Genomic DNA, 15,828 nt, shown 5'->3' with positions numbered 1-15,828 from the left:
AGTGCCAGTTAGGGCAAATGCCCGGGCTGTGGGTTTGGTCCGTACTGGGGGGCATGCAGGAAGCAGCGATCAATGATTCTCTCTCAACATTGATGTTTCTATCTCTCCCTCTCCTTTCCTCTCTGAAATCACTAAAAATATATTAAAAAAATAAAACAAACCAACCAACAGAAAGGATCTAGTAAAGATCAATGGGAATGGGATCAATGTATAGGCAGGAGGATTGGCTTTGGACATTATAATAGGAGGGAAAAAGATGTTGGCTGGAAGGTAACAAGAAGTTGGGAGAGTACCTTTGGATGGCTTCTATTCTCTCCATGAATTAGAAGGAAAGAGAGTCTGCTGAGAAGAGAGAGAAGGCGGGAGGCCTGGGGCTGAGGAGAGTCAAGGTTTGAAATTTAAAGTAATCCGAAAGTGAGCAGTTACAGGCAAACCTGGTAACAGCTGGCAACCTCGACACATGTATAAAGGTACCAATTGCCTTGGATTTTTCTCCCCAATACTCAGCTACTCAGGGGCAGGGAGACGGCAGGATTCATCCAGGTGGCTGCTGTGAAGACAGAGCAGCAGGGACATTCACGGGCTCGGCAAGTGTGGAACGAGAGCCGGGTACGGTGGGAAGTGCGTAAGAAGATAAGAGTCACGGGGACTAACTGAGGACCCAGGAGGTTGAAGGATAGTCACAGTGAGAACGCGCTGAGAGGGCTGCTTCCGTTACTGGTTTCAGGAATGGCTGTTTCAGCAACAATGCAGTCCAGGGGTGACCCTGGGAGCAGGAAGATGGTGAGATGAAGTGATGGGGCCATCGTCACACACAGGGAGGTCAGGAACCAAAAGGCCAAAGTGCTGAGCATCCCTGTGGACAGGAGTCGGAGTGATGACCCGAGTGGCAGGGCGAGGCCTGTGATGGGCTTGGGCGAGGTAGGGAGGCACACACCCTGTGAGCCATGCTTCCTCTCGTCTACCCTCAATACTGACAGAACCGAGTGGGGAAGCTTCCACCTGCGGGCATGGCACCTGGCGTAGTCACTGTCCTTTCGCATCACTGAGAGGGCAGGGCGGGGCCTCTGCCAGGGGCCTGGCACACTCAGTATCTGCTGGGAGAATTAATAATGAAGTTATTCAGGATGAATAAGTGAGCAAACAAAAGAGGAACTCTCACTGGTGGGTGAGAGTGAAGCAGAGACCTTGAGAACATATCAACCCCACGTATTGGATGGGCTGTGTGAGTTGAAAGACGGAATGAAAATGAAAAGTCCCTACAATGAAAAGAGGGCTGTCTTCGTTTGCTAGGGCTGCCATAACACAGTGCCACAGACAGGGTTGTTTTAAACAGGAATGTGTTCTCTCACAGTTCTGGGGGCGAGAAGTCCAGGATCAAGGTGTCAGGGTTGGTTTCTTGAGGCCTCTCTTTCCTGGGCTTGCAAATGGCCACACTTTGCTGTGTCCTTGCAGGGTCCCTTCTCTGTGCGCGCACGATCTGGTATCTGTGTCCACATTTCCTCCTCTTGTAAGGACACCCGTCAGATTAGATTAGGGCCCAACCTAATGGCCTCATTTCAGCTGACTCACCTCTTTTAAGGCTCTATCTCCAAATACAGTCACATTCTGAGGTGCCGGGGGGAGGGCTCCGCATATGCATTTTGGCAGCACACGGTTCAGCCCGAAACAAGGGCTGGGTGTGCAATCCACGAGCTGTGTGCATCTTTTGTTCTGCCCACTCCACTTTCTTGCACCTCTTGCTCAGCGTCTGTCTCTCACAAGCCTGCCATCCACACTGCTCCGGCTCCCAAGGTGAGCTTCCCCCGAGGAAGCGCCCCCTAGAGGAAGCTCTGTCATGAGCTGCTGCCTCTGATGGCAGGAAATGGTCTTCTCCCCTCTCACTTGGTCATCCACTGTTGACTTTTTCCTGGGAAGAGCTTGAAAACAGACTCTGAGGCCCTCAACCCCCGCCCGCCCCCGCCCCCAGTTCTGCAGTGGTGTTGCCATTGCTGGGGATGGGGGAGTAAGCTGAGGAAGGAAAGGGGGAATGAAGGGACCAAATATAAGTTATTTGTGGGCTGGCACTTGGGGCCTGTTTGGGCTTGATGGTTTCGATGGTCAGATCAGGACCTTTCTGTTCTAACTTTCTCACTAGAGTAGAAACCAGATTCTCGGCTCCCACCTTTAGGTAGAAAGTCGTTGACTTGCAAAGGCACACTTCCATCTGCTCTCTCTTGCACAGCACTTTTCCAATTGGGATCGTGATGCTGAGAATGTGGCCCTTGTAAACCCAAGCTTGGACCAGTGAATCAACTCTGTTTAGCCAATACAACCTAGTAAAATCAGACTAAACGAACTCGTGTTCTAGGGCTGTTCCTAACCGTTTGTTAATGAACGCCTTGATGGGGGCCATGAGCAGTGTGGAGAAGAAAAACCAGGGCTAGGTAACATTTTGGAGAGGTAGGGCCAGGGCAAAATTTTGCTGAGTTACCATGCAAAGCGAGTGACACCCAGGTAAATGGAGCACTGATGATCCCTAATACGATGCCCGAGAAACCATCTCCCCTCTCACTCCTCAGTGCGACTCAAAGTCTGAAAAAGCTCAGATGCTCCAGTGATTAAGCTTCCATCACACAGAAAGTCCCTGGTGGAATGAGAACCAAAACTTAAGTTTTTACGAGTTTGGATTTGCCTGAAATCTGCTTAAAAATGGTACCAGAAGGAACTGATGAGATATGACAACCAAACACAACATGTGGTCCTGGATGGGGTCCTGTGCCAGGAAGGGAAGGAAGCGCTGTTGGGATGGCTGGTAGCATCCGAACGGGGGCTCTGGAGGGGGCGGCAGGGTTGTGCCAATGCTGGTTTCCTCATTGGAGGGCTGTGTGGCGGCGATGCAGGAGAGCGTCCTTGTGTTTGGAGGCACACAGTAGAGAGCATCATGTCAGAAAAAGAAGATGGAACAAATGTGCTAAAACGTTAACTGGGAAATTTGGGGAAAGGAGATGGAGGAGTTCTCTGTACTGTTCCTAAAACTTTCCTGTAGGTTTGAAACTATTTTAACAATAAAAAAAAGAGAAGAAGAAAAAAAATACAAGTCTAAAAGCAATTTTTTATTTACAGTATAAAGGTTACAAAGGTATATATGTATTTATATATATAATACCCTTAAGTTACAAACTTTCATTGTAATATACAATGCTATATGTTGATGTGCAACTCAAGGGAAAGTGTTGTCTATGCATTTGTATTTGCAGAGTACACATACATAAAGCTTTTTTCTTCTTTTAATTAAGAACACAAATACTGCCCTGTTTTACGCACGGATTTCAATTTGGTAGTCTGGTGATGCCAGAAGGTTTGAAACTTAAATTTTAAACACTTACAAAGAAGTCTTGTTTAAATACAGGGTTCTAAAAAGAAGAAAACCCCAGGATATCACATACTTTTAATAATTTGTAGAAGTATTACTCCAGCTAAGTCTTAATGCTTAACAACAATGCAAGTTGTGTGGGACCGAACACAAACCAGTTTGCAGAGATGAGCCCCAATGGAAGGCTTCATGGGCAGTGTCCGCCGCATCATCTGCGAAAAGACCTCGGGTCTGACACCGAAAGGGAACGATTCTCTGGGAACCAAGGTCTTAACACGCTGCACCCACCTGATAGGTTTACAGGTAACACGCAGCCCCGTACTGGAGGGGAACAAAAACTGGGACTGGATCTCATGATAAGGGCAGATTTGCTGTAAGTTGTGAAGAGCATCATCAACACTGATTGTGCCAAACCCAGAACTTCACTTTAATAATTTCCTCTCCCCCAGATTCTATTCATTTAGAAAACAGAGGTGAAAAAATATAGCTGACTCCCCCCGCCCCTCCCGCCCCCGCCGAACAGGACTGAGATAGAAGGGAAGCGCTTCTTCCAACCAAGGAAGAACAGACACGTGACAATATTTATGTGCTGGTTCCAATAATACAGAATCGTTAGCACCTGATTGTCAAAGGGTAGGTTTGAAGGAAAGACCCTGACCTAATGTGTGTGCACACCTCCAGGACACTTGGAAACAAAGGGCAAGAGCCATGAGAGTATGTTGTTCCCTATGCCATTCCAATCACATTGTTCAGGCACTTTCTGAGCATGATGAAGGATGCTACCTGAAAGGCCGGCCTTAGTGATAAACGGAAGGCAAGCTGGATAGAAAAGGATGTTAATATATAAAAAATATTGGAAACATTCAAACAATCTTTCATTGTCTTTAGATGCTCTTTTCACCGAGTTTGCCAGAGTGTCTGGAATAAGTGGACTTTTGCTAAGTTTTAAATATCTTCATTTTGAGCTCTCATTATGAAGAAATACTCCATCTACCATGTATACGGACTTTCAGCAAATGAGATGTTTAAATGGTGTGAGTGTGGAAATGAACAGGCCAGCACAATTTAGAAATGGGGGTAGATGAAAATACACATTTAGCTTTGCTGTTTACAGTTAAAAGAAGCATTTCTTTAAAAAGACTTTCCCATTGATCCACTTTGAGCAACAGAACTTCATTGTTGTTGTGATTTATCTCCCTAAAGATATTCTACAGTGTTCTCCTTCCAAAACTAAAATCGTAATTTTGCATTTAAAAAATTATGCATGATGAAAAGACCAGCCTATGTAAATGTGCTTGAAATTCTTTCATGCTAGCATGGACCAAAGACTGAGCCTCCTTTTAAACACTTTCCAGTTTGCCAAATGAGCAGAACTCCAGATGTACTTTGATAAAAATATGAAGTGGTTAATTATTTAACCTCTGACTGACAGATGGCATGGTGTGATTGAGAATGGATTATGTGCTATGTGAGGGCAAGAACTTTCTTTTGGACCCTTCAGAGAGCATGTGAAGAACTATACACTAATAAGTGCTTATTCGATGAAAGTCTGCAAGGATTACTGTATCATGAATTAGCCCTGCAATTTCTAAAAATTCTCCAAGCCTCCAAAGTACCTTTTGTCTCCTCACAAGAGGCTTCTGTCACTTTGGAAGAGGTGACAGAACAGTCAGGTTCAGGGTGTGTATGTGAGTGGAACAAAGAGGGACTCAAAAACTAAAAGATCATTGGTGTCAACAGTTTAGAGGTTAAGATTAAGAAAAACTGAGTAAGGGACTCAGAGGACGCAGAAGTTAGAAATCTATTAGGATATCTTATCTCACAATACAGGGGTGGGCAAAAGTAGGTTTACAGTTTGTGAGTACCATGAGACACAGTTTTCTTCTTCTTTTTTTAATCCTCACCCAAGAATATGTTTTTGGTGTGTGTGGCTTTTTTTTTTTTTTTAAGAGAGGAACTGGGAGAGAAAGAGAAAGAGAGAGAAACATCGATGTGAGAGAAACATTGATCGGTTGGTTGCCTCCCATACATTCCCTGACCGGGAATCAAACCTGCAACCTTTTGGTGTATGGGATGACACTCCAACCAACTGAGCCACCTGGCCAGGGCTATTCTTGTATTATTATTTATTAATTACTGTATTACTTCTGTGAACAACTGTAAATTTACTTCTGTCCAACCCCTTAATAACAGAGTATCGATAATTTCTCTATTATAGGTTTTTAGTTTCAGTCAATCTATTTTGGGCAATTCAAAGATTACAGTTCATATGATAGATTTTTGTTGAATATAACCAAATGCTCATTGGAGAACAAGCAATCATTTGCAAATGACATATTTATGCATTGTATCAAATGCAGATTTGCTTTAAAAACCCAGAATATGCTTTGGTTCAGGAACCTGAAGTGGAAAGGAAGAATAAATGGCAAGAGACTAAGTTCAAGTTTATCAGTTTTGAAACAATAGAAGAAATCTTGTTAAAATATTTTTCTAGTTTATATATAACAATCATTCTTCCAGTTGGCAGTTTAGCTAGTGTCAAAAGAGACAAGGAAACAGATATGCTCTATGTGCCTACTTATTGTACTTTACCTTAACTTGAAATTTAATCCTTTCATAGGATGAACTTATATCAATTATATGCCAGATAAGTTTGTTTTTTTAGAGAACGGTTTTCAAATCAGCCACTTAAGCAGTCTATTACTAGTACAAAATAAATTTCACCATGAGAATAGCTATATTGATCAAGAAAACATAATCCTGATATAAAGCATAATTATTTTAGAACTAACATGACACATTTATCAAGTGTCTATATACTCAGCACGAAGATGTAGCTTAAAAAGGGAAAGGGAGGGGGGAGTCTGCTGTGTCGATTTTTAAAGACAGTATATAGAAAGTCAAAATAATTCTAGATTTCCAAGCAATTAAAATCGAGACACAGAGGAAGAATGGCAGCAGATGACAGATTCCTTTGTCTTCATCTTCAGAGGCCATTATAACAATTCAAATTTAACTGAAAGAAATTTCCACACTCAAGGTAGAATATAATATCACCTGCCACATAACATACTTGACAAAAATATATAAGTATGACTATAGTCAAATTCAACTTAAAAGTTTAAGCATCCCAAATTTAAAGAAGTCTCTCTTACACAGATAGTCAGATCAGACCAGAACAATGTTTTGAGACCAAAGAGATCTGGCATTTTACTTCATTAAGGATTGTAAAAGCATGAACTTTGGCTTTCCAACCAGCCATTTCACTCATGGTGTCGATAGTGGATGGCAACAACATGGAAATGTATGCTGGATATTTGGATGATTTAAATATTATGTACAATCAATAGCTTATAACCAGTGAAAACAATAACATAATTCAGCATATCCAAGACAAGATACAAAAAAGCAGAGAAAGTGCTTAAGTCTACAGGTCTTCCCTGAAGCTTCAAAAATGTTTAACTTTTTTTAGTAGGTAGGCCTTTTAATACAATTTGCATAGCAGCTTACAAGATAATTTGCATTAAAAAATATGGAGATTCTTCCATGTTTTTGAAAACACACACAAATTATCCACATGCATATAAATTAAAAACGAAGACCTGGAGGTTCTCAGAAAATTAACAAAAAAATCTATCATAACCTTTTCTCAAAAGTGGTCACACTTGTCCATCAAAAGCATTTGCACTAATTTGTTTTTCTGGAAGAAACATAATCTTATCCAGATTCCACACAGCTTTTTTTTTTTTTTAAATAAATTTTGGTTTATTAGCTAAGTGCATTTAATCAGCTGAAAAAAAATTTGTTATCATTCTGCTTAGGAGGATAAGAGAACAAATAATCAGTAACAACTTTAATCATTTGTTGGTTGGAGAGATTTTTCCACTTATAAAAATGTAAGAAATAAATAATTCAATCTCTCCTGCAATGCAATTTCAATAACAAAGTTTGTGAGATTACAGATGATAAAAACAGGCACTGTCAGACTTACCTAGAGTTAAAAAGTGCTAAAACATAGCTTTAAAATAAGTGAATGACATTTAAAGTAATATTTTGATTGCCTGAACATGTCCCAATATTTAACCTGAAACTCTGTCTACTAGGTAGGTGAGTTTACAGTTACAAAATCTAATAAATACTGTATAAACATAAAGTATTTCTTCATATAAAATATTAGAACCTTTCCAGGTAAGGTCCATTTGATGACTTCAGAAAAGGACTTACCTTTTTCAGAAAAATAGTAACTGAGCCTTTTCTTTGATAGGCATCTGTGTGGAATATGGAGAAGATGTCTAGGCCCAGGTCCTGGGGGGCACTGAAAGTGGTCCATCAGAATGAGGGGGACAATACTCTGCAATTCCTTTACATTCTACACATGGAAGCCCACAACATTCTCAATAATTTTCCTAATTCAGAATAAAAAAGAAATGAAAAATTAGCTGTTCTGTAAAAGATGTGAAATATGAAAAATGCCTATTTTTAGCTATTCATTTGAAAATAATTTGCCATATTTTGGCATCTAAATACAAAGTACAAACTGATCCTTGGAGAACGTGGGGATTAGGGGTGCCAGCTCCCCAGGCCGTCGAAAACCCACGAATTAACTTTGGCTCCCTAAAACCTTAGCTACAGTCGTTGCTTGGTGTTCACTAGGGATTGGGTCCAGGACCCAAATCCACGGATGTGCAAGTCCCTTATATAAAACAGTGCAGAGCAGTGGATAGAGTCAGCCCTCCTCATATTCCCAACTGTGGGTTGAAAATACGCACATATTTATCAAGGCTGTCTCATTCACAAAAAGTTCTTCATTTGTGGTTTGAAAATCCCACAAACACACTTAATCGAAGAACAACCTGGTCATCCATGGTTGGAAAGCTGCTGAAGTTTGTTAAACAAGCAGCCTGAGGGCTCTTGCTCTTGGGGGAGCAAGAGATCACAGGAAACCTCCCATCAATTTCACTCCACATCAAGACTCAAAACCCTATTAAATATTAAAAACCCTGTGGACCTTGGGGCTATCCATGGCAGTTTAAGCTTGAACAAAAGGGTTGAAGTGCACACCCGCCTTACCTCTCCTTCCCACGTTTTAATTACACCTTTTTTACAGATCTTTTCATATAACCATTGAGCAGGTGGCTCAGAAGTTCCCCCTGAAAATCTTGTCAGTGGCTTAGCCTTTCACACTAATAGAAAACCTCAACCAAATGGCTTTGCTGCAAAAGTCTGTGATTACATCGTTCATCTTCTCAGATAAATACTTTCACTGCAAAGAATGTCTAAGCTTCCCTATCTCAGGGTTATGTATTCAAATTCTTCTTCCAGAAATCACAGCTGGACCGTCAAGGTATTTTTTTTTTCTTCCCTAACTTGTCACCTTACTCCAGATGGAACCAAACTTGGGCTTGTGAATTTTCAAAACATAAAAAGCTCTTGAAAGACGTAGTCTAGTCTAGATTTCAATTTCCAGTTTTAAGTGGATCAGACAGTTCATTTTTGGGACCGGTGGTGAGGAAGAACAGATCTCTCTCCCAAGCCTCTGCCTGTGGTTAATCTCACTGAACACGGGAAGGAGTGAAGACAATGGGCTCACAACGTCTAACTAGAACTTCCAGCTCGAGTGGGTTCTTTCACATCCCACCTGTGTCAGTCTGCGCTCACACCAAATAGCTGTGTGCTGCACACACCGCTGTGCTTTCTTTTCCTGTTGGGAGTGCTGCCCGCCTCCACCCTCTGCAGTGCTCACATCCTCTAGGCACTCCTGATAAACACAGTAAATGAGAACTAACCCCAGACCCTTCTTCAGAGAACACGGAGAACAGCCAACTCACTATTACCTTCTCTTTCAGTTCCAGGGACTGTACTAATGTTGATATCTTATACAGCTATTACACTATTTTAAATGGTTTCAGATATGCACCTCCTTCATGATTATAAATAACTGAGTGTATTCTCCAGTACCACAAAATCAGCGATCTTACTGTCACGTGTCCTAATGATGACATCTGGCAGTGCTTAGCAAAACCCAGGCCTCCCGTCCATGGTCTCCTCACCCCGCCCACTGGAGGATGGGTTACTAAGCTACACTGAGTCTTGAGTTAGCAGCTGCTTGTCCACACCACTCTGCTGCCACAAGGGGAGAAGGCTAGGGCCAGGGTCCTACATGGGGGAACAGAGCCTAAAGCAACTCGACAATTTGTTTGTGCTACAAAGCTGGCTTCACCCACAAATTCTCCTCTTGAAACAAGCTTGCTCTTCAGGCTGTATCTTTCTCAACTATGACTGCCCACGAGAAAAGACAGTACTCAGGCGAGCTGCCGCAGGCTGTTCTAACACCAGGACAGATGACCTCCCTGGGATGGCAGTGATATCCAGTTATTCAAATAGTGACTAATAAAGCTCCACGAACCCCAACCAAAGGCACATTTGGTAAGCAATAAAAAATGGCTTAGGCTAACATGAGGATTTTTTCATTAAAGCAAATATCAATTATTAGGTCATGGAAAAAATAAAATAAGGATTTTCTTTTAAAATAAATCTTACCACATCCCCTGGTTCCTACCAAAAGTAAAATCAGAAAACTCTCAAACAAGTATTTTCTTTCAATGCAGTGGTTCTGACTTGCTCTTCAACTTGGTCACCACCAGAAAGGGAGTGGAAGGCAAGGCAAATCAAATTCTGCAAGTTCTAGGTCCTAACGTTAGCACTGAGAAATGGCAAAGCTGGTGGTGCAGTGGGAAGGGATGGTGGGGGGTGGGGGGACGCAGCGAGAGCCAGGACACATGGAAGAGCGCTTTGGTGATACAACTCGAGGACTTCCTAGGGCGGGAGGAGCAAGTGCGTACAGTAAACTCCATCACAACGTACAACATATCTGGAATGACCAAGAAGCAGGGGCTGCTGGAAACTAGCACCTGGGAAGAGACAGTCTTCCTAAGCAAGAGATCAAAGCTTAGTCTGAAATAAATCCTACAGGAAGAAGAAAAACCCCCACTTCTTGGATATTTTACTATGTCCATAAAGAAAAACAATGAGCCACCTTCTTAACAGGAGAATTAAACCCAATTACTTAGAAACCACATTAGGAAACTAACAATAAGTCAACAGCTTCATTTTGGAGCTCATTAGAGCCTAGAAATTCTGGCCACGGTAGGTTGTGAAAGGCAGGCTCCTCTTTAAACGTGGTTGGGGGTCAGCAGTGATTCGCAGGTCCTTGTCAAGGCACTGTGCTGGAGGAGAGCAAAGAGCTTTCTTATTGTGCTATTTTTTTTTTTTTTGAGGTGAAAATACTTCTTGTGACATTCAAGGCTCTTTTCTGATTCTTGCTGCTCATACAAGCAGTCCCATGCGCGTGACTTTGGCCGACAAGAACGTGTGCAGCACAAATACAATCGGCTTCGGACAAGAGTGCAGGTCCATGGTCTGTGGAGAAAGGGCGTTATCACTACCATACACAGACACGCCAATAAACACGCAAAAGAAACAAATTTAGATGTGATGTTCTACTTTTTCAAAAGAACTTAGATAAAGAATGTGCCAGAGCTACAGAAACTCTTGGGAACTGAATGCCACAAATGAGAGTGTACTCTCAAGTTAGGAGTTTCCATGTTATAATTAAACGTTAGTCTGAGGTTTCACATCCACAATTACACTTGGTGGTATACTGGCTTCCACCATGCCTGATAGAACTAAAAAGTAGAGGATCTAAAAGAAAGGAATATCCTATATGAAAACCATTCATTGTAACTGTATGCATTTCTGAGTGGGAACCACAGTAAGCTCAGCTGAACTGTCACCCCCTATGGTATGATTTTTGATGTTGTTGTTAATCCTCACCTGAGGATATTTTTCCATTGATTTTTAGAGAGAGTGGAAGAGAGAGGTAGAGACAGAGAAAAACATTGATGTGAGAGAGACACATTGATTGGTTGCCTCCCACCAGGCTGGAGACCGCAACTGACCAGAATGCCCTTGACTGGAATTGAACCTGAGACCCTTCAGTTTGTGGACCAACACTCACCACTGAGCCAAATGGGCTAGGGCTATGGCATGATTTTGACACCTCATATAAGTTTGTGGTGGAAATGACAACTCTTGAGGCTAGTAAAGAGGGTTATTATACCTTTCTAAGCACAGGCCTCTAATTTGGACACCTGGCACCAGATGCATAGGAGACCTGGGGTCTGGCTGCATGAGTCAAGGGGGCCGTCAATCACTGTGGCACTGATAACAGAGACCAGGAATAGGACACGGCTTAATTATGCCTTGTAAAGAAAACTAGGACTTGAAGAGCATAGTCATAGAGCATTAAATTCCTCACTAAACTTTGCATACATGAAATGTAAAGCAGGGCTTAAAAATATATAAATAGCTGGGGATAATCTAATACCTTGCTTGCTATATGGCTATAGATATTAATAACTGGTTACTTTAATAGAAGTTAATTTAATAGAAGCTTTTAACTGTCTTTAATGCTTCAGGTTTTTGAAAAGCCCTGGTTCATGGCCTACCCGTAGTCTCCCAAAGCTTCATCATTTAAAGTAAGATTTCTAGCCAGTGTGCTCAAAATAGATCTATTTCAGTTCTAAAGCGTCAAGATTCTGCTTTCCAACTTAGACCTGTTGTGACTGTGTCAATGGATATAAGATTTCACATATAAGACCTGAACTACTGGCTCAATATTGGTAAGAGAGAAAAGGCATTGTTTTACTCCTTTATCACAATTTATGATTTCTGAAATGCACTTCTCTAGTTCTCTAAAGGGGATCATGAGTTCCTGTTGAAATTTCCTTTAAGGGACAAGGAGGTAAAAAAGAAAATGATGGCTGTATGGACATATCTCTGCATCTTTTTCTCTGATCAGCAGAATTTCTGTAGCAACCAAGACACCCTATTATTTTTAATTCTTATACCAAGAAACTGCTAAATAGCAATGACTAGAATTTATTTAGTATTTAAAATGTTTAATATTTAATATCTTATTGTTTATAAAAACCTATTTCTTAAAAGGGCTATTTTTTCTTTCTAAGATTAAAAAAAAATACTTCTAAAAAAGGGAATAATTTCCAAATGTGGGAAAGGAAAAAAAAAGAACCCAAACCCACTGCATCTTGAAAACTGAAGAACAGTTTCCTGGAAAAAAGTGGATTATCAGTTCATAATATGTCTACGCAAGAGGGTAAGAAACAACACATAAGAAAGAGAATAGCTATTAGAATGAACCTATTTTTCAGAAACGCTCTCACCAGTTCTCCCTCAGGACCACCAAAATCCAGATACAGATTTCTGATGCCGTCATCAGCAGACATTTTCAGCCTTTCGAAGGGGTAGCGGTACAGCAAGCTGCTGGGGGCTCCATTTTCCCTGGAGATTGTGAACCCATTTTCGTAGTGGACAGTGAGTCTCACGTCTTGGCCATTTAATGTGCAGCCTGTTGAAGATAAGCAAACGCTCTGTTAAAGTTCCTGCTTCAGTTGTCAGGTGGAAAAGGATTCTTCTGACTTCAAAAAAAGGAAACAAAATCTTAAGAATGTGTGATACCTAACCTATTTGGAACCTCCTACAGTGAGTTTTGTTCTGGTCACTCCAGTCAACATCTTGATTGAGATAAGGAAATTACCATAACTCTCCCTGAAATCTGATCTGATTCAGTTCAATTCAGTGACAACTGAACCCGTGCTGGCAAGAGCCTGTGCGTGGTACTGGAGAAGGAAGAGGCACAGCCCCTGCTCTCAAGGACCTCACAGATGAAGGGGCATAAACATGAAACCCCTGTGCAAAGTAGGACGTACAGAACATGACTACACACTGAACCGAATAAGGCCAAAGTCAAGGAAAGGTTTCCTGTAGGAGATGGGACTTCAGATAGGCCCTAAAGAATAGACCAAACGGACAGGCAGTGACGGACAGGGAGAGGTTTCAAGTGGGCAAGAAGAAGGAACAACCAAAAGAGAAGAAACGCCTTTCAGGGGAAAAACATGGTTTGGCTGGTATTGGGAAGAGGATAAAGATAATGTTTATCAAAGATAAAGGCTATCGTGCCCTCGTCGGCCTGTGGACTGAAGGGTCCCGGGTTCAGTTCTGGTCAAGGGTATGTACCTCGGTTGCAGTCTCCTCCCCGGCCCAGGCCCTGGTCGGGGTGTGTGCAGGAGGCAACCAATTGATGTTTCACATCAATATTTCTCCCTGTCTTTTCCTCTCTCTTCCATTCTCTAAAAAAACAAATGGAAAAATGTCTTTTATAGAGAATGGCAAAGTCCTGTCTCACTAACAGTTGAGCAGTTTTGCTGGCAGCACAGGGGTTCCATGTGAGAGACCCGCCGAGACCTGGGAATTAACATAGGCCTATAAGAGCTCACCTTAAAATCACCTAAAGGATTAGAGTGGGGTATGCTTGGTCACTTTATATTTTTATTTTTTAAATATATTTTTTATTGTTGACAGTATTACAGATATCTCCCATTTTCTCCCCTCTCTCCTCCCAGCCCTGCTTGGTCACTTTAAACAGAAAGATTGGCTCTCAAACAAGCAAGTGCTCACATCAAACTGATTCTTTCAGTTTGCAAAGACATTCAATTGGTCAAGGCAGCCGGAGTGTTTATGAAATAAGGAAAATGAATAACATAAATAGTGGCAGTGTCCCTTCTCAGCACTACTCAGAGAAGAGAGTTTTGAACAATGGACTTTAAATCTCAGAAAGGAAACCTTGGGGAGGAACATGGATAAAATTAACTCCCTGTAGCCCTGGCCAGTTTTTCTCAGTGGATAGAGTGTCAGCCCTCGGACTGAAGGGCCGTGGTTCGATTCTGGTTGAGGGCACGTACCTTGGTTGCAGGCTCAATCCCCAGCCCTGGGCAGGGTGCATGGGGTAAGCAACCAATGTATGTCTCTCTCTGTCTCTCCCCATCCCTTCTACTTTCTCTAAAAATCAATGAAAAAATATCCTCGGGTGAGGATTAATAAATAACAACAAAATAATAACTCTTTGTAGAAGTAATCCAGTGCCACAATCTCTAAATGAATGGCTGAGGGGTTTGGAGAAAGAACAGATCCCAATTAAGGCACCAATCGAGGCAACCAGCATAGAGTTTTCAAGATCATTTTATTCTATTAACATCCCTGAAGCTACAGTATAGTCAAGGGCAGGGGTGGGCAAACTTTTTGACTCGAGGGCCACAATGGGTTCTTAAACCGGACCAGAGGGCCGGAACAAAAGCATGGATGGAGTGTTTGTGTGAACTAATATAAATTCAAAGTAAACATCATTACATAAAAGGGTACGGTCTTTTTTTTTTTTTTTTTTTAGTTTTATTCATTTCAAAAGGGCCGGATCCGGCCTGCGGGCCGTAGTTTGCCCACGGCTGGTCAAGGGTTTTGAGGTCTGACGAGAAGAGAGGGGTCAGTTCTAGCTCAGAAAAGCTCAAAGAACAAGGATCTGCCCAGGTCCTTGCAGCACTGGCTGAAGAAGGTGCGGTGCAGACAGGTGAGTATTTCTGCCTGCAGGTGTCCCCAGTGGGGCAAGATCCGCAATCTCAGCGAGCAAAGGCAAGCCATTACCCCCCCAACAAGCTTGTCATGCAAGATATTTCTTAAAATGTTCTGTTCAGGATTGTTTCCCATCAGGAGGGCAGGAAGGAAATGCCAGTATGTGTGTGTGAACTGGCCATAATAGGGCCACTTGTCACAGGTGCAAATTCATGAGCCTGGGCCCAGAATAACTAGAAAACATACAGGAAGAGTAACTGTCTGGTGGAATGGTGATGATGTCTTACTTCACTGATTGTTCATTATTTCATTTATTCATATATTTTTAAATTCTCTGCTCTCACAGGGTAGCAAGGAAGACAGACAGGTAATCGCAACCAAACTATACTGGATTGTTTTGAGCACTCATTATGCACCAGACATTGTGTTAGGTGCTGGGAGATACAGAGCTGAATAAAAGATGGTTTCCAGGCTACTCCACTGTGCAGTTGAGGTTGAGAACCACTGGTCTGGAGCATTAATACCTGTTTTGGGGGTACAATTCCTGATGGTTATGCAATTGGGCAAATATGAGACATTGGGATTGGGACAAGGGAGTCAGTATTTGGGCTCTACAAAATCCATTAATTTTAGCCTTAGACTTCACAGGAAACCCTCAAACTAAAATTCTGCTATTTCCCCCAGCTCCTCAATAACATATTGTAAAATTCTTTACAGTAATGGTTTTGGTGCATGGGAATAACTGATAGCTTTTCAGGGGAAAAAAAGTTTTTCCTATTATACAGGATATAACTTAAAAAAATTTGAACAATATAAAAGTAGCCTGTAATTGCACCTGGAGTAAAAGCCAGGGATGTGTACGGCATAAATTACTCAGGAGGAAAAGGCAATGCCCACGTCAGCAGCTAAGACGAGGACGCACAGCTCCACCCAGCCTCTCTCCTCTCAGAGCCACCTGTTTCCCTGCCAGCCTCAGGCCAAGTCCCTCCACC

The 15,828-nt window shown here is 42.1% G+C and overlaps 1 protein-coding gene across 3 annotated transcripts in view; it reads right to left on the bottom strand.

The window, feature by feature from the left end:
* Positions 1-7,112: 7,112 nt before the first annotated feature.
* The window catches only part of SNTB2 (syntrophin beta 2), a 77,776-nt gene continuing 69,060 nt past the window's right edge, over positions 7,113-15,828 (bottom strand). For all 3 annotated transcript variants that reach the window (XM_081107761.1, XM_081107762.1, XM_081107763.1), the window contains exons 6-7: positions 12,598-12,782; positions 7,113-10,774 (exon numbers count right to left, since the gene is read on the bottom strand). In XM_081107761.1, the coding sequence (XP_080963887.1) occupies positions 10,682-10,774; positions 12,598-12,782 (278 nt within the window). In that variant the 3' untranslated portion in view covers positions 7,113-10,681. The remainder of the gene's footprint in view (positions 10,775-12,597; positions 12,783-15,828) is intronic.

Source organism: Myotis nattereri (assembly GCF_964212035.1).
Source record: "Myotis nattereri genome assembly, chromosome: 15".
In the NCBI taxonomy this organism is placed as follows: Eukaryota; Metazoa; Chordata; class Mammalia; order Chiroptera; family Vespertilionidae; genus Myotis; species Myotis nattereri.
Note: the sequence above shows the minus strand (reverse complement) of the source record. Positions and strands in the feature narration are given on the sequence as shown.